This window comes from Periophthalmus magnuspinnatus, chromosome 5 (assembly GCF_009829125.3).
Source record: "Periophthalmus magnuspinnatus isolate fPerMag1 chromosome 5, fPerMag1.2.pri, whole genome shotgun sequence".
Lineage (NCBI taxonomy): Eukaryota > Metazoa > Chordata > Actinopteri > Gobiiformes > Gobiidae > Periophthalmus > Periophthalmus magnuspinnatus.
Genome location: NC_047130.1, coordinates 21,923,505 through 21,949,285, shown reverse-complemented (window position 1 = coordinate 21,949,285; position 25,781 = coordinate 21,923,505). Strand labels below are relative to the sequence as shown.

The 25,781-nt window shown below is 37.2% G+C and overlaps 1 protein-coding gene across 2 annotated transcripts in view; it reads left to right on the top strand.

The window, feature by feature from the left end:
• The window catches only part of itga7 (integrin, alpha 7), a 54,532-nt gene that overhangs the window by 3,919 nt on the left and 24,832 nt on the right, over positions 1-25,781 (top strand). The window contains exons 2-5 of one of the 2 annotated variants that reach the window (XM_033967199.2): positions 22,284-22,411; positions 22,586-22,665; positions 23,665-23,920; positions 25,195-25,326. In XM_033967199.2, coding sequence (XP_033823090.1) covers positions 22,284-22,411; positions 22,586-22,665; positions 23,665-23,920; positions 25,195-25,326 — 596 coding nt within the window. The remainder of the gene's footprint in view (positions 1-22,283; positions 22,412-22,585; positions 22,666-23,664; positions 23,921-25,194; positions 25,327-25,781) is intronic. The other variant, XM_055221697.1, reaches the window with a different exon arrangement.

The window sequence follows — 25,781 nt, the reverse complement described above, 5'->3', positions numbered from 1 at the left end:
GGAGCAGTGCATCTACAGTAGGCCTGTCACGATAATTACTATATCGATGTACTGTTCAGTATATGATAGCTGAAACAGTAATTTTTGGGGGTTCAGTATTTATCGTTTCTTAGTATTAGTAGGGAACTTTTTTCACTTTTAGCCATTTTTCTGTACTACGAAAAGATTTGTCAAATACATAACTTCTATTGAGGATAATTCTACTTTAATGGCAGGCCCTTCTGCAGATCTTGAGCTTGGTTCATGGTCAGAACTGGACATGGACTTTCAGGAATATCTACTCTGGATGCTTCAGGAATACCCCACATGGGAACGATGTCTTTATCTATATATTATTTAGTTGTATGTAATTTAATGCTAGTCCAAATCCAAATGAATACTGTTGTTGTAAAAGCAAGTTGTTTCAGCAAAGGTTTGTAAAGATTTATTTGGTAAATGGAAATTATTATAATTTTTACATTAGAGATAGATCAATATAATATTTAGTGTACTGGCTATCGGCCTTAAACTTCAGCAGAGGCTGATATTTTGTTTTAGTCAATCTACTGCCTGAAAATGTACACAAAGCTTTCTATTAACACTTTAATAGGAAGAGATAGCTGCACAAAACATGACAACACTGCCCTCTTATAGGTTTCTGGTAAAAAAAAGGGCTTGGGGGGGAGTTTGTAGTTAGTTTAATTGACATCATTTGAAAAAAATTATCAAAATTGGCCCAAAATATCGATCCAAAAATATTGGCAGAGCTTATTGGCCATCAGTTGCTCTACATTCTAAACAATTGGTATCGGCATCGTTGATGAAAAAACCCATGTCGCTCAGTCTCTAATACATCATAAAAGTCACCATCAATGGCTAATAATTATCAGTGACATTTATAAATTGGCAGATCGGTATGTGCTGCAAGTATAGTGCCCATATACTTTTGTTTTTATGTACTTAGAGCTTGAGTGTTCTTTTATGTTTTCAGCATTTCACTTAGCTCCGTTTGGGTACATTCTTGGCTGAAAGCGTGCACTATATGTTTGATGCTGTGTTTTGATATCTGTTGATGCTTTGTTTAGTTGTAGTATCCATGCTCTTGTGTTTAGAATCCTTATTGTCTGTGTACTTTCCAAGTTTCCTACCCTGTCTGACTAATGCATTACTACTTCTTTGTAGCATCTAAACAATAAGTCTGCTAAGGAGGCTGTACTACTACTATCTGTACCCACTGGCCTGAAACGCTCGTAATTAGAATCTTATGACACATCTTTCCTTTGTATCGAAGAGGTGTAGATTTCTATCACCTCTGGCTAACTGTGATCCTGTATTGTCTGTATGTGGCGACTCATTCACCGGTGAAAATGATAGGTCCACTTTGATCAGTTTTGAGATTACTCACTGCCCAAAAATACAGAATAATATCATAAAAGTGTCTGTAAAAGTCGGCTTAGCCATCCTCATGTAGTCATGCCGAGAGCAGTCCAGAAAACAGCACAAAAGAGTAATTATTTCAGTTGAATATGATCTTTGTAATGAAACGAGAATCAAACAAACATCCCAAATCTTAAGGGCACTTTTAATAGATCAGGATACCCTTGCGGCATATAGTGGATGAATAGAACTGTCCTTGCTGAGAAGTATGTCTTCGATTTGACCCATCTTTAATGCCACAACTCATCATCACTTGTTATAGTCTTGTTTTAAAGCTGGTCTAGCTCTGTTTAAGTCTTGGAATAGGTCACATGGTTTAGTCTAGGCTGTTGTGTAATTCTTGATCAGACAGACATCATTTCATCGTTTCTGTATTAGTCCCAGGTCAGTACATTTTCAACAATTTGAGTCGGACTAAACTAAATCTTTTGCGTCTTGTGTTCTCCCGCTCTGTGTTGTCATAAAGCTGGACCTGGTGCAGCCAGACGAGTGGATGACATGACAGGCTATTTGAGTCTGAGTTATGCGAGAGTGGGTTATTTATACGGCTGTGAGGAAGGCTTCCGCTAATAGTTCAACGCCTGGTGAAGACAGGAAGCCCCTTCGCTTAATCCCACCACCACTCACTCATAGGACCCTTTGGAGACACTTAACGCAAATTATCAAAATGTTGAAAATTGAAATATACAATTTGGAAAAAATCGATTTAAATCCTGCACATTGCTCAAGATTATGATACCTTCTCCTCCATTTCTAAAGGATCCACTAATATAGAATTTTCTACCCCAATTTTATAAACAGTCTTATCTGTTTTCCCATTAGAAGTACATGTACATTTAACATGTTCAAATCAAATATAGTTTTTACTGAAAACAATTATGATGTTGATTTATTCTTAATTACAAAAAAAACAAAACATTGTACATGATGGGCCAAGTTGATATTTTGTGTTTTGGTTCTCAAACCGAATTAATCAGAATACAGAATGAGCCTCACAATTGGGTTCCCAGATCTTATGACTAAAATCGGTCAGAAATAAACCTACAGCTCCCACATGAGACATGGCCTGTCCATTCTCATGGTCGGTCATCTGGGTATTCAACACTTTTACTTGTCTTAGCAACCACAGCGAAGGGGAAAACACCAGACAGCAGCCCATGTGAAAGCATGGCACGACTGGTGTACATCATATACTTAAGTTTGGACAATGTAACAACTGCTGTGGGGTGGAGTGTAAATATAAAAGCACAGTAACTCCATCTGAAGTTATACTTATTACAAACGCCTGACACAAAAGCAAGAAAACACTTTGCAAAGCTCCCCAGGTGAGACTGCCACTGTGTATTCTCACAGCAATTCTTCGCAGGTAACTTGAATGGTAGTTTATTCTTACAGTGGCTTGCAAAAGTATTCATCCCCCTGGAACTTTTTCAAATTTTCACAACCACAAATTTAAATATGCTTTAATTTGCATTTTATGCGAATAAGTAACACAAAAGTAAGTGTGAAGTTGAAATGAAATTATATATGATTTCCAGATAAAAAAAAAAAAAAAGACAAAACTGAAAAGTCCAAGTTAATACTTTGTGGAAGTGCCCCTTTGTTGCAGTTATAGGTGTAAGTCTTTTGGGGTATGTCTCCACCAGCTTTGCACACCTACAGACTGAAATTTTTGTCCATTCTTCCTGGCAAAAGAGTTCAAGCTTTGTCAGATTCCCCCAACTGAGCGTGGATCTCTGCAGCTCTTCCAGAGTCACCATGGGCCTCCTGACTGCATCTCTGATGAGTGCTCTTCTTGTTTGTTCTGTAAGTTTTGGTGGACGGCCATGTCTGGGTAGGTTTGCAGTTGTGCCATACTCTTTCCATTTCTGGATGGTGGATTGAACAGTGCTCCTTGAGATGTTCAACGCTTGGGAAATCGTTTTAGACGCAAGCCCCGCTTTAAACTTCACCACAACCTTTTCTCTGACTTGTTTGGTGTGCTCCTTTGGCTTCATTTTGTGGTTTGCTCCCCAACACTCTCTTAACAAACTTCTGTGGCCTTTACAGCACAGCAACATTTATACTGAGACAAGATTACACACAGGTGGACTCTTCTTAGTCATTAGATCCACATTCAATCTTTCCAAAATCATCAGGCAACTTCTAAAAGCAATTTGTTTGCATTCAAGAAAAAGTCGACTGAATACTTTTGTATGCTGTACGTAAGTTTTTTTATTAAAAAAAAAATAATAATGGAAATCTTGTAATCTTCCATTTCACACTTGTGTGCCATTTTGTGTTGCTCATTCATATACAATGCTAAGAAAATATATTTAAATTTGTGGTTGTGATGTGACAATATATGAATAAGCTCCAGGGGGATGAATACTTTTGCAAGCCACTGTATACACCAGCAGAGGAGGTTTGAAACACATTTATTTGCTATACTAAACGGTGCCAAATTAGCTACAGGTGTGGCAGCTAACAACTTGAATCCGCATCCTCACACTCATTCCTTTGAGTGGCCACTTTAGAGCGAACAATAGTCTTATCATATAGTACAAACAACACACTTCAGTAGAGTGGAGTATGAACCTGCACAACAGCTTAGTGATATTTAGCCTCGTATTGCTTCCCAATGTTTTGAGCTATTGTTGTGTGCATTTGTAGAATTACTTTGGGAGAATTTGATGAGTTGATTGAAGTTACCCATTACTTTCCATTGAAGCTTTCCCCTTTGTAAATATGGCGACTGGCGTTGCTAAGCAAGTCAACTGACCAAAAACGTCACACCGACCATGAAAATATAGAGAGTGAGAAAAACCACATGTAATTTTACCTGCATTTGTTTACTTTCTAATTATTCCAGTGTCTCATTTCCAATGTATTATTTAAATGTTTGTTGTTTGACTTGCATCACTTTGAATCATGACAAAAACTGATCTGAACATGTGAGTGACATATACAGGAGTTTTTCTTATTTAACTCTTTGAACCCATTGTAGAACGTACGGCCCTCATAAATTTGTAACACACTTCAGTGTAAGCTGAATTGGCTGGTGACAGCATGAATGTCCTCCTGGGGCCCATACAGTGAAGTATCCCATATAGATGTCAATGGAAAACTTGCATATTTACAGTCTTTATAGTTCTCTTTGTTGGAGATATTTCTGGTTTCTTTGAACATTTTGATTGAAGATTTCTTTTTTGCCCTGATGCCCTCTCATGAATAAGTCACAAATCTTCTCTTATTGTTTCTTTGTCAGTGTGTAGGCCCTGAAAGACCTGCATTGTGCAACCAACCTCCCTCCATCGGTTGTGATTTTGTCTCGATAAAAAGCAACAATGCACAAACAATTCCCTCCTTTCATGAAACAAGGATGGTTTCTGTCTTTAGGATTAATTGATATGGTGTTGGGAATTGTGGACTTTTGCTTGGTAAGGCATTGCAAATCTTGTATGCTTACTGGTTTAACAATTTGAGGAACTTTGTTTTCAGAAATCGCTAACAAGAATATTTACAGGGTTAAAGAGGAACTGAAATTTTGTTGCTGGCTTTCACACTTGTCTGTGTTAACTTAATGGTGTAGATTTATATAGCAGATTTCAAAATACCAAAAGCACATTGCATTACTCTTTATACCAAATGCCGAGACGTGGCTGCCAATCTTCACCAATGGCCTGTCTGACCCCTGTCAATCACACAGTCACACTTACACATGTGTAACAGTTGTGTTACATACACACTGCCAATGTGTGAAAGACACACTGGCAGTTTGAACCAACTGGCTAGAATGGGAATTTGAACAGCCCATTAACTAACCCAGTTCAATTCAATTTATTTTTGTAAAGCCCAAAATCACAACAGCAGTTGTCTCTTAGGGCTGAACATGGTAATTGAGAGAAAGAAAGTTAGAAAATCAACAAGCAAATTAATCAACAGAAAACAAGCAAATGGATAACTGTCCCAGAACATCCCCTGTCTTTAGACCGTCCTCCTCGGCAAGGAAAAACTCAATAAAACCCAGTGGGAAAAAAAGAAACCTCGAGGAGAACCACAGTGAACCACAGTGAAGGAGAGATCGACTCCCAGGCTGCAGATGTGTCCAGGACTAATGTGCATCCATTTTCAGATAGAGTTCAAGTCCGTAGGGCCAGAGCCCACAAGCTAAAAGACAACCCCCTCACCCGTTAAGGTGAAGCTACTGTATACTTTATAAACTACTGTTTATGTTAGAAAAAAAATGTTCAAAACAAAATGTTGTAGATTATATTAATTTAAATTTTGTGGATCTGACCTGCTTTGTGTTAGGATTGGGATTTGACATATGAGTTCTAGGCCTCATTAGGAAAGCAATTGATTATCAATAGTGTCGTATTTAAATGTTAACGGCCTGGTTTGTCAGCTAAATCTATACATTACAATTTATTAAGCCTTGATTTGGAAAAAGCAACCATAAATCACATTGTTTTTTAATTAATACTTATGATGAACATTTCTGTTAAATGGCAAATGTTTTTGTGCTTTTTGGACTTAACAGGACATTTTGAATTATAGTGGTAAATACACACTATCCCTAATAGTGTTAAATTTAAATATCAAATTATTCTAGTAAATGAGTAGATATAGTAAAATTTCTAGTAATTTTTTTTAAACTTAAACAAAAATATCCCTATGTTAATTTAAATTTGACATTGTTAATAAACACTTAAATGAATTACAACCTATAAATCCAATACCAATCTTAATACAGTCTTACTCATATCTCAGTATTGAACATAAGCAGTGCCTTTCGGGCTCACACTGCCCAGTCCCATTCCCAGTTGTCTCCATGGCAGAGACAAAGTCTTAAAACCGACTTTGTGAAGCTGAACAAATCCTCTCACTGGACTAAAGCCTTGATTAACACAGTCTTAAAAACAGCAGTGGAGTGAAAGAGGTGAGTTTTGGACACCCTCCAAAAAGAGACACATAAAGCTCTGGACTGACAGCTCTCAAAGGGGTTTTTTAAGGACAATACTTACTTAAGTGTTTTTCAGATGATACATTTGGTCCATAGTTGGTGCAAGCAGTGTATTGGAAATCTGAACCGAACTAAAAGTACTTAAAAGTATCTGGCTGAAATCATTTTTCATACCAATTGTGTTAATGGATGCAGACTATGGAACGCTCTTAACACCAACCTAAAACTGCAGACTGACTGAAACACCTTTAACAGGCATCTGAAAGTGTTTCTGAAATTATGCCAGAGATGTACACATGAAAATGCTATATGAAATGTCATTAATTTTATGCAGTCTTACCTCATTTTAGAGCTACTAAAATTCTCCTATGGACAGGTCTTGAATATTAGAATTTCCTGCTGTAACACTTGAAACAATGCACCTGGTCGACCAGTGTAATTCCGATGTCCTAGTAAGGAGCTAATACTGGAAAATACTTGAAAGCTTAGCCTATTTGATTTAATTAGATTTAATAATAGCATTGACTTATGAGATAAAATTCAAATATGACCTGCTACACAATTACAATAATCATATGAATTTCTGAACACGTTTGTCGAGTTTGAGGTAATTTTATACTAGTTATGTTTTTCTGTTTCAAATTGTGCTTAAAACATTAATTTCTTTCTCCATGTTTTCAAATTGTACTTATTCCTCCTTTAGTCCACATTAGTGTAATTCTATAGGCCCCACCATAACAGTTATAAGCTTAAAAGCACAATGAAAAATGTCTGGAGCTGATTTGCATTTAAATAGAGATCTGAAATCCGCTTTTTGAACCTCGGCTTAAGACTCTGGACCCGACCTCACCTCCTCTCTGCTCTCTCCTCTCGTCTCTCACTAATTCAATTCATGAAGCTTGTCCTGAACAGCTTTTTTATTTCACAGTAACTCAAGGTCTAAGAGGTGATAGTCTTGTAACTGCTCTTAATTTAATCATTTTCAAACATGTTACTTAAGAAATTGTGTGCCTTTTACACTGCCAATTTTTTTATTGCACAATAAACCTGCTTTGCAAGTAAGAAAATCAGGAGTAAACTTGTTTTGTAATAATCCTCAATTTAACATTAATAATCTTGATTATTAAAAACATAAATGAATCAGATCAATTAAGCCATAGTCTGAACTTGTTTTTTTGTGTTATAAAAAAGTAGTACAACTAAATGTAAATTAAATAACTGTAAAGAAATACCCGTGGACTATAAAGCTTCAAGTCAGGGCAATGTAAACTAGGTCTAGATTAAACAAAAACTCAGAACTAAACCAGGTCTGAACCAGTGACAGCCTTGGATAAACCATTTAAACCTGTTGTAATGTAAACCAAGATTTAACTAGAACTCAGGCTACATCATTAGCTAAGGCAGGTCTATATAAGGACTAAAGGTGCACTCCCAGTAGCCCAATCCAATTGCTTCCAAGCACGGATAGCCCCCAAAGCGCAGCACGTTTGTCCAGTTTGAGCAGCAAACATTTCAAACTTTTGCCCGGTTGGAGGAGGTGGGCCAGTTACTCATGTATGCACTCATGAACTTATGTTTGCATGCCGTGTTTTGTGCGTGGAGAGGAAAAAAAGAAAAAGTGAATGAACTCTGATCCAAAACTCACGGCGAAACACAATTTTTACCTCTCGCATCCGGTTGTCCTCTCTGCTGCACACTGCTTTTTAATCCATCGATTCACAGAGATATTTCATGCCTCTGGACTTATTTTCAAACAGTGCTATGTGATGACGTGACCGGGCTGTGGTTCAGTTGTGCAGGTTTGACTGTGGGCCATAGAATGTTCTGTAATCTCGCTTCAGTATGGCACGGTTCAAAAAGCCTAAAGAAAACCAGGATTAAACCAGGACTACACCAACTCTAAACCAGGACTGAATCTAAAGGGCTGGACTGAACCAGGACTAAACCAGAACTAAAGCTCACATCACATTCCCCCCTGTTTAAGATTCCTCCATGCTTCTTTAGCTTGTGTAGTGTTGGACAAAAGCTCGGTGGGACGTGGCGCTGGTGACCAAAAGCTCTCAGGAATATTACACTGAACCATGTGCTCACAGGAAGGCAGCGAGAATTTGCAGTGTCAGGACTTAAACATGCAACTTAAAAGCAGAAAATCACTCAAACTGGCAACCTTAGTCACTGTAGCTGATAATGCATTTGGCAAAGAATGTCCTGCACCATGTCATCCTGATGTGAGCTTTTTCCTTGCTTGTAAAAAAAAAAAGAAAAATCAACAATTTCCTGCCTGATATTAACTTTATCGTGTTATCATCACAGCGTATAATCTGTCCCCTATTGTGATGTGCATTTCATTATTCATTCAGCATATAGATTGTAAACCAGATGCCCTCCCTCAGCCAGAATTCAACAACTTAGGACCAATGTACTATTTTTATAGGAAAATGTTGATAAATATTGACAAAGCACTTACCATGTTCATTATTTGATTGCATAGACTGTTAATAAGTTATAGTAAGTTTTATCTTATTGTGAGTATTTTGAAATAGTTTTTAATACTAACTAAATGAGTAGACAAACTATATACACTACAATAAACTCTAAATCAATAATAGGAATGGTGTCATTTTCCAAGTTTTGTTAGAAAAGAAAACCATCAGACAGGTGGTTAAAGTTATTAATATGCTACTATTGATTGTCAGCACATTTTATTGTATAACGAGGAAATGTGTTTAATTTAGGATATTTATACCGCTGAAACATTTTGACAAATCTGTTATAGCTTACAATCTTTACCTTAGTGCATTTCTGCTCGAGCTTGGCAGTCATATCCAAAAATCGGTGAAGATGGTTTGATGGGCTGGGGGAGGGGCTGAGGGAGATGCGAGCTGCAGCGGTGAATAAATCAAGGCTGGTCTTTGATTAAATGTGTGTGAGTGAAGCACACGCAAAAAACAATGAACTACGGTGGAACTTTAATCAATCAGCTGATGGTATCTCTACGTAAACCATACAACCTCACTGTTATGGATGGCAGCTCCACAGATACGATACAATCTGACGGTTATAGATGGCAGGATATTGCTGTCTTTTGTCAATGGTGTGTGCAATCATAAACTAAAGACAGCAAAGGAAGATATAAAAAGTGATGTAATGGTCAATATTGAACAAGCTGATTGGGAATTTAAATGTAAATTAGCCCCGTTTGACAAGAGGTTAAAGGTCCTGTATTACACAAAATTGACCCTCGTGAGCTTTAAGCCATGTTATAATGTTGTCTTCATTCTCACATGTTTAAGCAACGCAACTTTATTATTAATCTGTCCACATCTCCAAAACTCAAAATGCTCTGTACTCCTGCAGTTGTGCAATTTTTATTTATTTCAAATTCATGCAATATTACTTTGGCTCGTGGAGCATCACTGTTGAGGGTTTTTCCATAGTTTACCGTACATAAGATTAAATAAGCCAAACACAGCAATAACAATACATCCAATCCTCATATTTCATATTTCACATCCACAACTGCATGTGTTTTAATACATACAGTTGAGTTAGACTTTCTGCTTAAAGGGGCCATATTAGGGTATTTTCTGATCTATGTTATAATGCTGTTTCCTCATCACAAGCATACCTGCATGCATGACTTGTGTTTTGTTTCATTCACATATGTTTAACACACAAATCACACACACAAATTTAACACACAAATCCTGCATATTTAGGCTCTGTTCTCTCAAACTGAAAACACACTGTTCCACCTTGTGATGTTGTGATAATACAGGAAGTGTGCCACTGTTTTAAAATGTGATACACCTTTATTTTGAATCATTTGAATAATTTCAGCCCTGACATTGCCAATCTCAACTGAACTAAGGGTAAAATGTAGCTGTTAACTTGAAAACTACCATTTCATGACATAACAAGGTGGAACAGAGCATTTTGAGCTTTGGAGATGTAGACAGACTAATGATAAAGGGTTACTCAAAAATGTGCAAATGTAATAAAACACAAGTCCAGGTATGTTTATTGATGAGATAATAACATTCTAACATGGCATAAAACTCACAGGAGTCAATTTTGCATATAAAGTCCTGGTGTAGACTGGATTTAGTCTTATAACTTCTAGCACTGTACGGTACATATTTCCCTTGTGGTGGTTTATTCTGAGCATGTAATGAGTATTTATGAGAAAGAAACAACTAAATCAATTTCTCAAACATGCTTCGCCTAAAATGAGTGGGAAGCTAAACAACCTTCTCTTCTGCTTGGGTATTGATGTCCTATTTATTCGCCTCCTCAGTCACAATTTACGTGTAATGAGATTATAAATAGATTATTTAGTTGTAATTTGTGTAGGCTCCGGCACAGAGCAGCTCAGTATGAACAACATGGGAAAACATAACCAGACTCAGGACATTTTATAAGGTATATTTTAGATAGACTTTTTTGCCGATCTTGTAAAATTCTGGAAGTATTTGAGCAAAATAACAAACTGTATCTTGTCCCAGTACAAAAATATTGAATAAGCAGCTCAAAATAAGTCTGTTGTCTTCTTTATTTTCTCCCTCCTTTGTATATGCCCATCAAAAGGGGATCTCGGGGAAAACAGGTGGGAGGTTTGAGGTTTAAAAAGGGGGAAAAAGTTAATCTAACTGTAACTTGTATAACTGCAGATGACATCAACACTTGATTAAAACAATTTGATCACAAAAAAGTCTGCTTTATGCTGTCTGCATCTAATTCGAAAGCATTTATTGATAATTAGTAAGTGCGTGTTAGCATGCTAGTTATGAGAGTTGTGAAAAACTTGTATCACCTCATCACGGTGAATAATTAGGATGCTCGAAACGCATTAGGTAAATGAGGAATAACTTTGGACCACTGCAAACCGTTGAAAATTAATGTTTGGTTTTCCACATTTTAAGACAGTAAACATCAGGTACATTTCCTTTAATCTATTGTACACTTTGCTCACCAGAAGGTATGGTGTTAATCTAGATGTTTGTTCTTTCTCTTACCTGGTCACATGAGGGTAGAAGATTGTGTTATTTGTATTTATTTAAACAGCAAGAAGTCAGTAAAAGACCGAGTACTCACTGCCTGGAATCTCTCCATATAAATGTTTTCAATGCAATTTACCCTGATTAAGTCTAGGTTTGTTTCTTCATCAATAACCCTGATTGGGTCATAGACAGTTGTTTCGTGTTGTAATCCATCTGAATCAGTTGGTTTAAATGGACATGGAGAAATGGTGGAGATCTCTCCACCGTCTGTCCTGATTCATTTAACACAAACAGACCGATCGCACCATTTAATACATTTATAAAGTTCCTTGAAGAGATTTTAGGCCTGTCACAATAATTACTATATCCAATTATTGTTTAGTAAGTGATCGCTGCGACAGTATATTTTAGGGCTTAATATTTATTGTGTTTACAGTTTATTTGCAAAAGTGGGGAGTCTTTGGGTATTTTTGTTGTACTATAGTAACATTTGAGCTGTAGAAGGCTGAATAAGTGACTTTTGTGGCTAATTATTCCTTCATTCTTTTATTTATCTGTTGCGGCCTATGCCTTTTAATCATGCTGTCTATTTAAAAATGGTTTACTGGGATTACCTTGTATTATTGTTGTGTTATATCAGTGCCATAGAGTAGTTTCAATATCATCGTTTATTTCAATATCTCTCTGAATGAATATATGTTATCGTGACAGGCTTAGAGATTGTTTGGCTTGTACTGTACATGGTTAGACGGGACAGTAAGAAGAATGAAATGGGGGTGAAGGGTCAACAAAGACGTTTAGCAAATGTTGGAGCCGTTGTGGAGTAGCAAAATATAGAATTCCCTTTTGCTTATATTGTCTGCTTTATGTATATCTGTTTTTGTTTATTGTTTATGTGAAGCACTTTGGGCAGCTTCAGTTGTATTTTAAATGCGCTATATTCATAAAATTGCATTGAATAAACTGTTTACAATAAATGTAAAAGTCACCTATATGCCACAAGCCACTACTAGTGTACTGTGGATATTTGCCCCATATTTGGAAGATGGCTGTGTCATTAAATCCAAATCAATCTGCAATTTATTAAGAGACAATAGATATTTTTGACCTTGAAACGAAAGAAGACACCACTTTGAACTGCATTACCAAAACCTTGCTATTTAATACACTCTTGATGTTTACGGTAAATTTGAAAAAGTCAAGTAAAAGCTTCAGAAATAGAGCAGAAACTTGAGACGGCCAAAATAAAGGCTCCATGACAGATCAATACATGGATAAGTGTTTAATGATTGGGGCGAGATGAAGGAGGAACAGAGGCGGATCTTTGATGCATTTTGAGTCATGGATTAGCCCCGCTGTCTGTTTGCCTGGAACTGTCTAGGCCTTATTGATCTGACGGGGCAGGTGGTAGGCTTACAGGCCACTAAAACATGCATGAAAAGGGTTACAATTGCCTTTAATGTGGACGCCATATTGGTTAGGTCTCTTGGTAGTGGTCTCCAGATGAATTGACACCACTGTGATGTCTTGTTTTGGGACAGGAAGTTGAATCATATCCGTACAGTTTTCCCAGTGGGATTTTGGCACAGGCTGGCAGCTGTTTTTGTCTATATTTTCAGACTATTATTTTCTGCTGGGTTTAAATCACGTTGAGTAATCGCTCTGTCACTGTGCTCAGCTGTTGTTTTCAAGTTGACCATCACCATAAATACAAGGATTTTAGACAGACTTAGATGGCAGCTATAGTTCTATTCACAGTGCATTTGTCAAGTATATGTCCACACAGAAGCTATAACCACTGTTAATAATATTCAAAATATAAATAATATTGTGTAAATCAAAGCAAGATGACGGATGGCAGTTGGTGAGTATTGTCAGGAGGACGTTTGACAGCTTTACTTGCATCATTCAGTCACAGGACAGGTGAGACTACATGTAAGACTTTCTTATTCTGTAAAACACTTTGAATTACCTTGTGTACGAATTGTGTTATACAAATAAACTTGCCTTGCCTCGCCTAAGACTACTTTGAAGCACTTTACAAAATGAATGCATCATTGATATATTGTTCATGTTTTTTACTGCTGTATAAAGGTGAGAAACATTGTTCTTCTTTAATTAGTTGTTTGTTCTTTTCTGGTTGTGATGGTGTATCTGGCTTTTCACTGAAAATTTTTAGTAGTAGTAGACTAGTAGGGCAAGTCTGAAGAAATCAGAAGTCAGTTGCAAGCGGGAGATATATTGACAATTTGATAGTATTGCAGTTGTTGTTTTGGAAATATGTAACGTTAGAATATCGAGTTTATGATTCAAATTTAAGTTTGCAAAAAAGAGCATATGGAATAGAAATACATAAAAAACAACTTGCAGTGTAATCTTTCAAACTAGGCTGTGGCCACACTCCTGTCTCTCTCCCTGTACTCCCCATGAGTTTTATACGGCACATTCTTCCACTGGCTCTTGTGTGTGTGGATATAACATGTGTGCAGAGGTCAAAGGTCATAGACTGGCCTTAGGATAACAACAAAAGACTGAGCCCGGCCCCACGGTGATCCTGTGCAGCCACCGATCCCCAATTGGACTTCAGGGACAAATGTGGAGGCCACCAACTCCTGACCAATCACCACCTGTTAGATCTCCATACAGCAACCTGTTTATGTAAGACTTTAGTTGTAGTTCAGTGTAAAGGACCATTGCATACTTGGATCATAGATTTTTTAAAATAGATGTATTAATTGCAAATCACAATATTGATCTAAGACGACATCATAACAGAAATAGCACTCTGAGTTCCTGTTTTGTCTTTTCCTTGTGCAGTGAATTCACTGTGTAACATTTTTTAAAGATAAAATAAAGAGCCGTGGGCATTGATAGGTGGGAGGTAAAAGCTCAGAGCACTCACTTCTCAAGTGAGGAACAACATAGAAACACTTAATTTCCTAATTTCATTTGGTAAACATTTTTATTAGTTGTGGAATTATGTTGAACTATTAGTAGGGATGCACCAATCCACTGGTATTAGATATTGGCACTGATAATGTAAAATTAGCTCGATTGCATATCTTCTTCCAAATATCGGCTCAGCTAATATTCTGGTTGGACATATACATTGATGTAATAAGACTATTTACTGGTCGTAGTTGGCCCAGAAAAATGTGTATTTATACAAACTTGTTCTGTGGTTCCTTACTTTATTTTAGTTTAAAGAAAATAAATGCTGTTTTTAGTCTTGGCACTCATATCAGTTCATGTCGGGTATCGGCATGGGTCGGTTGATATCGGGTTGAAATCGGTATCAAAACTGAAAAAGCTGGATCGGTGCATCCCTATCTATTAGACCACTGCTTAGTCCTGATTTAGGCGTAGTTAAGTTTCATATTTTAGACCTCTCCATTTTATAGTGCTAATAATCCTGGTTTAGTTTTGTTTTAGACACTTTCTCAATCCAGGTCCTGGTCCAGTCCTAGACCTTCAGTCTGTTTTGAACAGGTCTAGTTCAGTCGTTATTTAATCCTTTTCAAAACCACAGATTAGAGCTTAAACTTCAGCCTTGAGTTCAACATTGTAGATCAAGAGCAGCTTCCTATGGTCCCACATCCATTAAGGGGCCCCAGACATGTCCATTGTGGCTGGGTTTTCATTCATCTTATTAGAGCCCTGGTGGATGTCATTGCATTATAACAATACGGTTTGTTCATTCACAACTGCAGTGAATGCTCTATAGTTAGTGCAGGGCAGTGGGTTAAAAGGTCATGCAGATTGTGTGGCCCAATTTCATTTTCATTGACCGACTTTTAAAAGATCCCAAGTTAGTACAATTGTTTGGATTAATATTAGTCAGTGTAGATATGGCAGCAAATAATGGTTAATGATCAGTTTTTTATTTGAGTAGTCAAATAGTACATCAAAATCACGATACTGGTCCTTCTTCTTTGCCATATTGAGTTTGTAAATCTGTATCGTCCAGATAACAATGAATGGTTATTAAAATAGTAATTTATTTTAATACTTGCCTAGTCACAATAGTCTCATTTTTCATTGCAGCCACTTTCTGAATGCATGTTGATTAGTAAGCAAAAATAACAGTGGAAACAATAGATCCCATAAGAGGCATATATTCTGTATTTTATTCTTAATGTGACTTTTAGAGGCTAAGTGTATTCCTTGGGGGACCAATCCTTCACTGCCACCGCCCCCGCCCTTTGGAAATCACTCCCACAATCCAACAGGAACGCAGACTCATTACAGCACTTCAACATTTGAACTGAAAAAAAATTCCATTCATTAATGTGAGATAGGATTATAACAACAAAGTTTAGCGTTTTAGCACATTGTAACCGAAGTTAATTACTGCTCTCTACGCTGTTGGTGCTAAAACTGTTAAGACAAAGATAATAAAATACTGTGGGCACATTTTATTAACCAACCACAATAGTAATTAAATTGTTCTAATTTAAAATCAAATTTGACCCAAACTGGCACATTCTTGGGGAAGGCTGCACTGTGGTTCCCCTGTAAATGATTTGTGTGAGAACGCCTCTTAACCGCATTATACGCAAAAAACTACATTGTTTTGGTGACAATTCAATGTAAAGTATTTAATTTCTTCCTCTAAAAATGAGCCATATTATCCGGAGTTTACCTCATTGTATTGTGTCCCACTGTCAATGTCCATCTTCTGAAATGTGACTATAGATGGTGGGGGAGGGGGGTTGCATTGTGGGTACAGAGGGCTCAGGTGGGGGAGGTGTGACCAGTCTGTGAGAAAAAACCAACAGCAGGGTCAGTGCACAGCATACCTCCCAATATGACGGCATGCAGCGTGAGAGTGCAGTACTATAATAACTGGAAAAATCACTCTAGTGTATGGGATTTTTATGCCCACTGTATGTTGTATTATTTATTTTGCTTAACAGTAGATTTTGAGTGCTGGTTCTGTTCCCTGTGTGCTTATAGAAACAAGCACTTATGTTTCAGTAGTTGCTTGGCATGTCCACAATAATATGTCTCTGGTCTCTTTTTTATATAGAATCATCAGTCAGTCTGGTCACCATTCCCTCTGTCGCATCTAGAGATAAAACCAAATATAATTGTCCAATCCCATGTGTTTATTTGTTTTGCTTTGTTCAGTGAAGCATGTGAAACAAAGGAGCTAATTGGTCACCCGTCATTTCCAGTAAATTGACGCGTTTTGATACGGATGGACCATGCTTTCCCCTGATTGGCTGATCCAGCTGTCAGTCACACCCATCTGAACATATGGAGATTCAATGATGACCAAACTCGACCAGATCTTCGTAAAGTACTGAAGAAGTGTGTGTTCTGGATCCCAGGCAGTTTCAGTAGTGTAATTCTGGTTCATTTTAGTAGTGCTTACTGTTGTTGTGTCCTTGAGTAAGACACTTCACCCACCTTACCTGTATGTGTGTGAATGGCAGCCTTGCTTTCGTTAGCTAACCCCAGGGCAGCTGTGATTACAATAGCTTATCTTGATCAAGTATAGAATGAATAAAAATGCCATGTAAAGCATATTTGAGTGTCCAAAATATAGTGACATTTTTCTACAATTGCTTTACTTATTTTTATTTTATTATGGCATTACAGAAGGCTGCCTTTTCCCTTGTTGTACCTTGTGTTTGGAAACCATCTCAAGACATTTCAGCACTATCTCATCTCCATCTTAATCTCATTTGTCAGCGCCTGCATGTTCCTTATCTAATCTATAAAGCCTATATCCTCCTGTGAATCCCTGTAAAACACTCACTCTTCCTCTGATAGCCTCATCTCGCTATGGTCCAATAACAGCCCCTTATCCCTCAGACACCTCCTCCCCACACTCCGTTATCTGTGGTGGGACAGGGGCACAGCTGCATCCCTCTGCCCTGCTCTGCCCTGGTCTGTCCCGTGTGGGTTGGTGAAGCGTGAGGATTCTGACTCAATGAGAAACACTGTGAGATCATAACTCAAGTATAACTCACAAATGGACCATGAGTCACAGATAACAATGTACCACAGACATCTGCACCTGTTGGAGAGGTGTGACAGTTTTGTGTCTGAGAGGTACTAGTTTTCTGGGAAAGGCTGAATCCATGTTGGCAGTTTATTTCTTCATTTTAAAGCACTCCCTAGGGCTGAAAGATTAAGTCTGCAGTATCATATTTGAAGTACCATAATGTCCTTCACAAATAGCAAAATATCTTATTCTACATAAACAACTGCTAACCCAAGGTAAAGCAAGTGTATTTGTATAACACATTTCGTACACAAAATAATGCGAAGTGCTTTACAGAATAAGAAAGACATTAAAATCACAATACAAAAAAAACAAAAAAACATAAATAATCATCATAAAATTAACATTAAAAGAGAAGAAAAGAATAAAAACTTTTCAGTCACATGCAAAGATAAACATAAACATTTGGAGCCTGGATTTTAACATTGTCAAAGTAAACCCAGTAGTTTAGAAATGTACAAAAATGTTATATAATGTGATTTTTGTATTAGTTTGTCAGTTCATATTTCAGTTTTTTTTTGTCAATTTGTGTTTAAAATGTGAACTTTGAACAAAATTCTATTACAAAACATGAATTGCAAATCAAATTACCTTTAGTAATTAGATATGTTTCCCTGGCACTCCCTCGTTTATTTTGAATGATAAAATGACATAAGCCACTGAAGGATTCAACACTAATACAAGCGCTTACATTTTCCCCATTGGCCGGAACACATTCCATTATGTATTTATTTCTGGGAATCCAGGAAATAATTTTGAAGGGTAAGGCAAATATGTGGCTATTAAAATGTTCCATCACACCAGTTCAAAGGTGCTTCGGTAGCTAGGCCTGTACTGCAAATTTAACATTGCAGTAGGTGAATTAAATATGAGAAAATGGTTATAGCTGTTAGTAGTTTTAATACCTTCTGTCAGAATAGCAAGATGTTTAAGTTTTGTTTTTTTTTGTTCTTGGGAAAAAATCATTTAAATTTGAGAAAACTAGCTAATTTAATTATTCAACAACATCAGATCGATCTTAAAACTGACGTAATTTAAAATGATCTCAAATCCATTCAGTTCAGACCCCCCACAGGCAAACCATGACACCTGTCCATGCTCTTGCAAATGTGACAGGAAACTGACTGCCCCTGAACACACCGCGTTGCCTTTGAACGCACCACAGAGCTTAAAGGAATGTAGATTTTATCATTATCTCCCTTTGTTTAGGCTCTGCTCCTTCTCAGCTTGTTTTATGGACCTCCAGTGATGTGAAACCCTCATATAGACTGATTATAGACTCCATTTATGTCACGTTTGGGTGGGTTTGCTCATTGGGGTAAAGAGAGGGGGAATTGGAGATGTCTGGGGTGAGGTCATGCATTGCTAACTACCTCTCATCTGAATTTGACAGGACAGGGGTGACAGAGGAAGTGTCTGCTCTCTGGGTGGTAACGGTAAAGATAGAAACGTGTTTATGTGAGGAGTGATAATGCTCTTGGCTGTTGCATACCGTTACATTGCGAGTTCCTGCTTCTGTGGCTTTGCATTAAAACTCAGTAAACAACAGTTAATCTTTTGATGCGCGTAATAATTAATAGGGTTTATAGGGTTAGCGTGCTTAGTATTTGTGTGATGTTTTGTCAAGAGGAGGAGCAGAAGGGTAGTCCTGAGTTGTGTTGTGTACATTAAAAGCATTTGGAGGTACATTTTAAGTAATGGTGATGGTGCTTTGTGACGTTTTGTGAAGACTAGCTCTATGGTATAAATAAACACGATATAACACTGTATATAATTTAAGATATATATTTGAAACCTATCTATTTACTTTTATGTTTTCATTTTTTTTCTCTAGATATAATGTGTTATGGTCACTCGTTATAGCTGATTAGCTTCATTCTGAAGTCTACTGGAATTCTTACATCTAGAACCACATGTGGGCGAGCTTTATAAGGCTCCATACATTACATTATACATTCTTGGAGTTCTTTTCTAATCTTTATTCATAGGTTTTAGCTTCTATATGCGACTTTTTCAGGACTTTTTCTATTCAAAAGATATAATATTGTGTTTTAAATAGTTGATCTGTAATCTTTCATAATTTCTCATCATTCCCAAATCCATGTATCTGATTTTCAAACTGTGAAATGAGGAAGTAGATAGTTGAACATACGGTATCTAGTTCCTAACTCTCATAAAACCTTTTGTTGTTTTGACACATGCATAGCTTTAGAGCATCTTTTTCAGATGGGAAAGAGAAACGAGTGGTCCACCAACAGACAGCCAATAAGAATATGTTTTATTGCCATTGTCAATGAACATAATTCACAAATGAGGGACTTGCTTCGGCGGTGACGTACAACATAAAACAATGAATAATAATAGTAAATATAAGATATTATAAAAAATATGGGTATGCATTAAAATAGGATAATTAACATGTTAGATTTTGACTGAATAGTATGGGTAGAACAACAGTGCAAAACTATCAACTGCAGTCAGCTCTGTTATTGTAAATGTAAATTCTCCAGCAAACACCACATTTATACAATATTAGTCCTGTTTTGTTAATGTTTATCTGAATATACAATTTTAGTTTTAATTATTGATAGGCCTGTCACGATAACACATTTTGAAATGCAATATATTGCTGAAGTAAATATAGATGAAAAAAACATGAGCTGCAAAAAATAAATGACGAAATACAGACCTTATGTAATAAATTTGTATCTACAATGAGTAATAGAAGTTATTAATTCAACCTTCTACAGCTCAAATCTCATCATAATACAGAAAAATAACCAAAAACTTCCAATTAGTACAAAGAAAAATAAATATTGACTCACAAAAATTATTGTTCCAACGTGTATTCGTGTATTGAACAATAAGTCGATAGTATTTACTGACAATTTCTTTGGATATTTCTATACGTATATCCTCTTTCTGCTGCTTTAGCATTCAAATACGCTCTGATTTAGTTTAGCTTGGTGAGACACTTAACAGTAATACGCTTTCAATTAGTCGTTTTGGCACGTTCACTGTTGCAAACTTTGAGCATAATCTGTGGACTACATTGCAAAGAAAAGTTATGATCTGGTAGATTTTCCCCCCATAAAGTGACTTGTTGCTTTGCCCTTCCATATGCCCCTTGCTCTGTTGGCACTATCAGCTTGCGGCATTGTATTTATAGGCAAAATACTTCCTGGCCACAGACATGGCTAATTTAAGCGTGAGACCAATAACAAGGCATGTGAAGAGAGGTGCATCATGGGAAATTTTGACACAACTTCACACGACCCTCACTTATATTAGTGTACACGTATTTAGCTTCATTGTAACCTGGGTCTATCTATAGGTATTGTCTTCATTGCTCAATCTGCGTGCCGGACTGACAGTGTTGAGAGGAATGTGGGGAGTTTTTAAATAGCAAGTCAGAATAGGAGTGTCCTAATAAGGCAGAGGCCGGTGACTCCCAAACCCAAAATATCATCTACACCTCTCTGAGAATAAAACAGTTCCTTTGCCAACACATTAAGGATGATATTATAGCAACAGAACAAGGAGTGAAGCCAAAGTAGAGTGAAATAGAAAGCTCAGTTTTAATGGGAACACACTGGACTTGATAATACCAAAGAAGGCCCAACGTTAGGGGAGTACCATATTTTCCGGACTATAAGTCGCACTTTTTTCACAGTTTGGCCGGGGGTGGAATTTATATGTGAAATTATTAAAATATATACTTTCACATCTTTGTTATTGTCACACTGACTTTGTTATTGTCACACTGACAACCGTGTGCTACTTCCAGAGCAGGTGGAGTTCGGAAGCAACACCGAGGATGAGGAATTCAATTAATTTAGTGATTTGGAGTGAGATCGAGAGTAAACTTGTTAGCTTTTTTTTTAAAGCTTTAGTTATCCAATTAACTGTTAATATCTTACAGACATGTATTCAGTTTTCTGTCTATGCTTCGTGTGGCTGAATAAATATAAATGTGTTATGTTAGTGTGCTGTACTTCTATTCAGCCTGTTATTCTCTATTTTATTATTATTATTATAACTTGCCTTTAAAGATAAAATGTCTGTTCTTGGTCTCTCACTGTGTTAACAAGAAGGGTTTCAAATCACTACACTACTTACCACGCCAGCCAGAAGTAAACACTCTGATGATACTTTCCAACACGAGTGGATCTGGAGCCGTATCCTGTCTCCCCAGTTTCAGAGGATTGACAGGCGGATTAATGAATCAGAGAGACCCATGCTGGCTTTTTGTCAAAAACAAACATGGCTGCTTACACAAAAACAACATAAAAGACTCAGAAGCAGTGTAGATTTTTGCAGAATCAATAGTCAAAACACAAAACTCGTATTTATCTCAGGTAAAATGAGTTATATATTGTTATTAATGTTACAGGAGTTTTTGAGAGAAGATGTGGTCTGCTTTTGAGAAACACCTGATACAAATTAGCGACTGTTGTTGGACTGTCTCAAGTTAGGACAGAGGATTTTCATCCTCTATTGTCTAGGCCCAGGCTCTTCTGGATTAGATCAGAATGTATAAGGGACTGGTAGATCCGGCAGCTACACTACACCATCATTCATTAACTTCACACTCAGTGGTGGTAAGCTACTTTTGTACTGACTGACAGAAGCGAGGCTGCCAGTCTGCGCCATCAGCCTCTCCCCAACCCCCATCAATCACACACTCACCACTATCATACTATGAAAGGTGGGTGAAGTGTCTTGCCTCAGGACACAACAACAGAACTTGGTCTGAGTGGAAATTGATCCTCCGGCCTTAGGAGACTGCTTTAACCACTGAACCCCTGTCGCTGTCATGTTGCTAATAGCTGTGCTGTAAATGATAAATTTGATTATTTATATTAAACTTATAACAAAGTCTGTACTGATATCCCCCTTCTTCTTACAGGATCCTCGTAGGTGCACCACAGGCTGCAGGACAGGGAGCGCTATTGGGCAGCAGACCTGGAGCTTTGTTCAGATGTCCCGTTTCACCAGAAGAATATGACTGTGAGCGAGTCGACATCGATGGAGACGGTACAGTTTGATGACTTCATTATTGTTTTAAACTCTAATGGTTTGGTTTGGATTTACTAACAGCAATGTGCTCTGACTGTACTTTCATTGCTGTTGCTGTTGTATATTCTAGGTCTGTATTCTGCTGTTTATTTGTTTATAATAGCAGCTGATGCTCATGTTTTTTGTCTCCAGTGAGTTTAGACAAAGAGAGCAAGGACAACCAATGGCTGGGAGTTACAGTCAAAAGTCAAGGCATTGGAGGGAAAGTCGTGGTAAGTTCAGAACATTCATAACAAAAAATTATACAGTACTTTTTATGCTCTTCTACTTTAAAAGTCCATCATGTAACTTTTCTGATGGTGGTGTCCACCATGTGCTTGTCTCCAAGGATATATTTCCTGGGATATTAGGACATTCGACTCTATTCAGCATGAATCCAATTACTGTTGTTTTATTACTAAAAAATACAATCTTGGTGTGAGCGGTTTCTCTGCAGATTTGACCTGTAGTTTAGCTTGGTGATATCATCTTCTTTTGTCCTTGGAGACAGACAAGTTTAATGCCATACTGTGGAACATTTAAGGCAACACAATAGCATGGGGTAGCAGTCCCTCCACCAGAAAAGTTACATAGTGGACCCTCAGTTAAAATGATTAAAATTCAGTGTGTTGACAGAGATTTTAGATTGTTTTAGTTTAGAATTATTTTAAAGGTTCTGTATTACACAAAATTGACTCTTGTGAATTTTAATCCATGTTATAATGTTCTTACCTCAACAAAAACATACCTGGAGTTGTGTTTTGTGTCATGATTGAATAACCCTTTATTATTAGTCTGTCTACATCTCTAAAGCTCAAAATGCTCTATTTTACCTTGTGATGTCATGAAGCAGTAGTTTTCAAGTTAACAGCTACCTTTAACTTTTAGTTCAGTAGAGATGTGAAATTTCAGGGTTGAAATTATCCAGATTATTCTAGAGAAGGTGCTTGGAGTTTAAAAACACATTGGAGCACTTCCTGTATTATCACATGCCATCACAAGGTGCAAAAGAGTGTTTTCTGTTTGAGAGAAGAACTCAGCCTAAATATTCAGAGTTTGTGTTGTAAACGTGTGAATGAAACAAAACACAACTCCAGGTCTGTTTGTCATGAGGAAACAACATTATAACATAGATCAGAACTAGAATTAAAGCTAGTCATGACATTTAAATATGGCTGATACACATTCAAGCATATACTAAATCATTTCATTGTCCCTCCGTCCTTTCACAGACCTGTGCTCACCTGTACGAGCTGCGCCAGCGTGTGAAGCAGCCCTCGGAGACGCGGGATCCCATCGGCCGCTGCTACGTCCTGAGTGAGGACCTGACTGAGCGCGATGACCTGGACGGAGGAGAGTGGAAGTTCTGTGAGGGCCGACCACAGGGACATGAGCAGTTTGGCTTCTGTCAGCAGGGCATGTCTGTCAGCTTCACCCCCGACAACAATTTTATACTGTTCGGAGCACCAGGAACTTATAACTGGAAAGGTAAGAAGGGAGAGTTTGTTTGATTGTTAAAGACTATTTTAAATAATGTCCTTGTTGAGTCTGATAGCAAGTCAGATTTAGACCAAAAGTATGTAAAATGTGACTTAAAATGGACATTGATGTATTAGCCTTTACTCAAACAACAGACCACTTGAAATGAAACAAGAAAATATATATGTAAAAAGAGTTTATATAAAAATAAGATACCATGTCTTGCTGTAGTTAAGACTCTGGAATCAAGGAACAGTAAATATGTAAGTAAGTATATGGTATATATTGAATTATGAAAACTGTTATTGAAATATTTTTAATCAGTACTGTTACATGTATGTATAAATAAATGTAATAAAGCCAGGAAAGCCTCATTCTGAAAAAGATAAAGTGTAGATGTAAAATCGAAAAGACAATTTGATTTATAAACCAATCTCATCATTGGAAGAAGAAATGATGTTACTGCACTTCATTAGAGAGAGCCTGTGTCTGAGCTGGTAAAGAGGAGGATGGATTAATATGTAGTTCAATACAATCCATAATGTGCCGTACTTCATCGAATTGCATTCTATATTCTCTACTGTATTTTGTAGCTTTTATAGAGAGGGTTTTTCCAGAAAACTTCATCAGAACATACTTTCATGCAAGTACCGGTAATTTGGAAGAAATACAAATTAATTTAATTTTAAATAGTACCTATACTGCCCATAAATTTACTACTACTACTTAAAGCCACAGTATGTAACATTTTAGCCAATGAGCAGACAAAAAATAAATTTAATTTTGGTTGTTGTAATTACACAGAACATTTTTTAAAAACGTGTCGTTTTACTGTGTGCAGGCTTCCATTTCCACAAACCTGACTTTTATTTGGCCTGAAGGAGGGCCTCAACCTGCTTGTTTCCATGGCAATGTTGTTCCTCTAGCTATAATCTTCCACAGTGCAACATTTAAACTTACGTATGGCTGTAACTTTCTTTTTCCATGGTATCATGAAGGTTACATACCACCTCCAGAAAGTTACATACTGTACCTTTATTTTTAGTACATATTGTGAATACTCGTGTACTATGAGTATTCACAATTTGTACTTAAAGCTATTTAGCATTGTTCTAAATTGTAAATGCGTTAAATTCGACCAAACACATTTAAAACCACATAGGGCATTTGTAATACATTCTGTTGTGAGTATTTTGTCCATGTTTTAACTGTGCTCTCTCCTAAACCACAGTCATTGTTGTGTATTGTCTGTTTTTGCCGCGCCCTCACCTTTGCCCCCACAGGCGAGATGCGAGTCCAGCTCTTGAACCAGACCCTGCTGGACCTCGGTTTCTATGACGACGGTCCGTACGAGGTCGCTGATCAGAAACAGCTAAACGCACAGCTGATCCCAGTGCCCTACCACAGTTACCTGGGTATTTCCTAAAACCATCGCTCCCCCTTTCTCCACCTTTTAAACACACTGAGAGGGACCACCAAGCTCAGACGGGACCCTACCTCCCTGGGCCTCTGTGGGATTTATTATCTATGTGTTCAGAATGATGACAGATTAAGACCGTTGCCATAGTGATTAACAATTTTAAACAAAGTATTATAGGATGGGAAAAAGTCATCAAAATGTTGCATATTACAGGAAGCTGAAATCGATGTATAGGTTTTGGGGTGGATGGGACTAAAACCATTCATTGAAAAAAAACAAAAAACAAAACATAGATCCAAAAACAAAATACGGAATTCAAAATAGAAATGATAAAATGTTTAAATATTTGAGGGAAAACATGACTTTAATGAGTTTATTCATGTGTTGATTATTTAATGACATCCTATAGCCATGTGATAGTGCAGGTCTATATGCATTCAGTGTAAAATT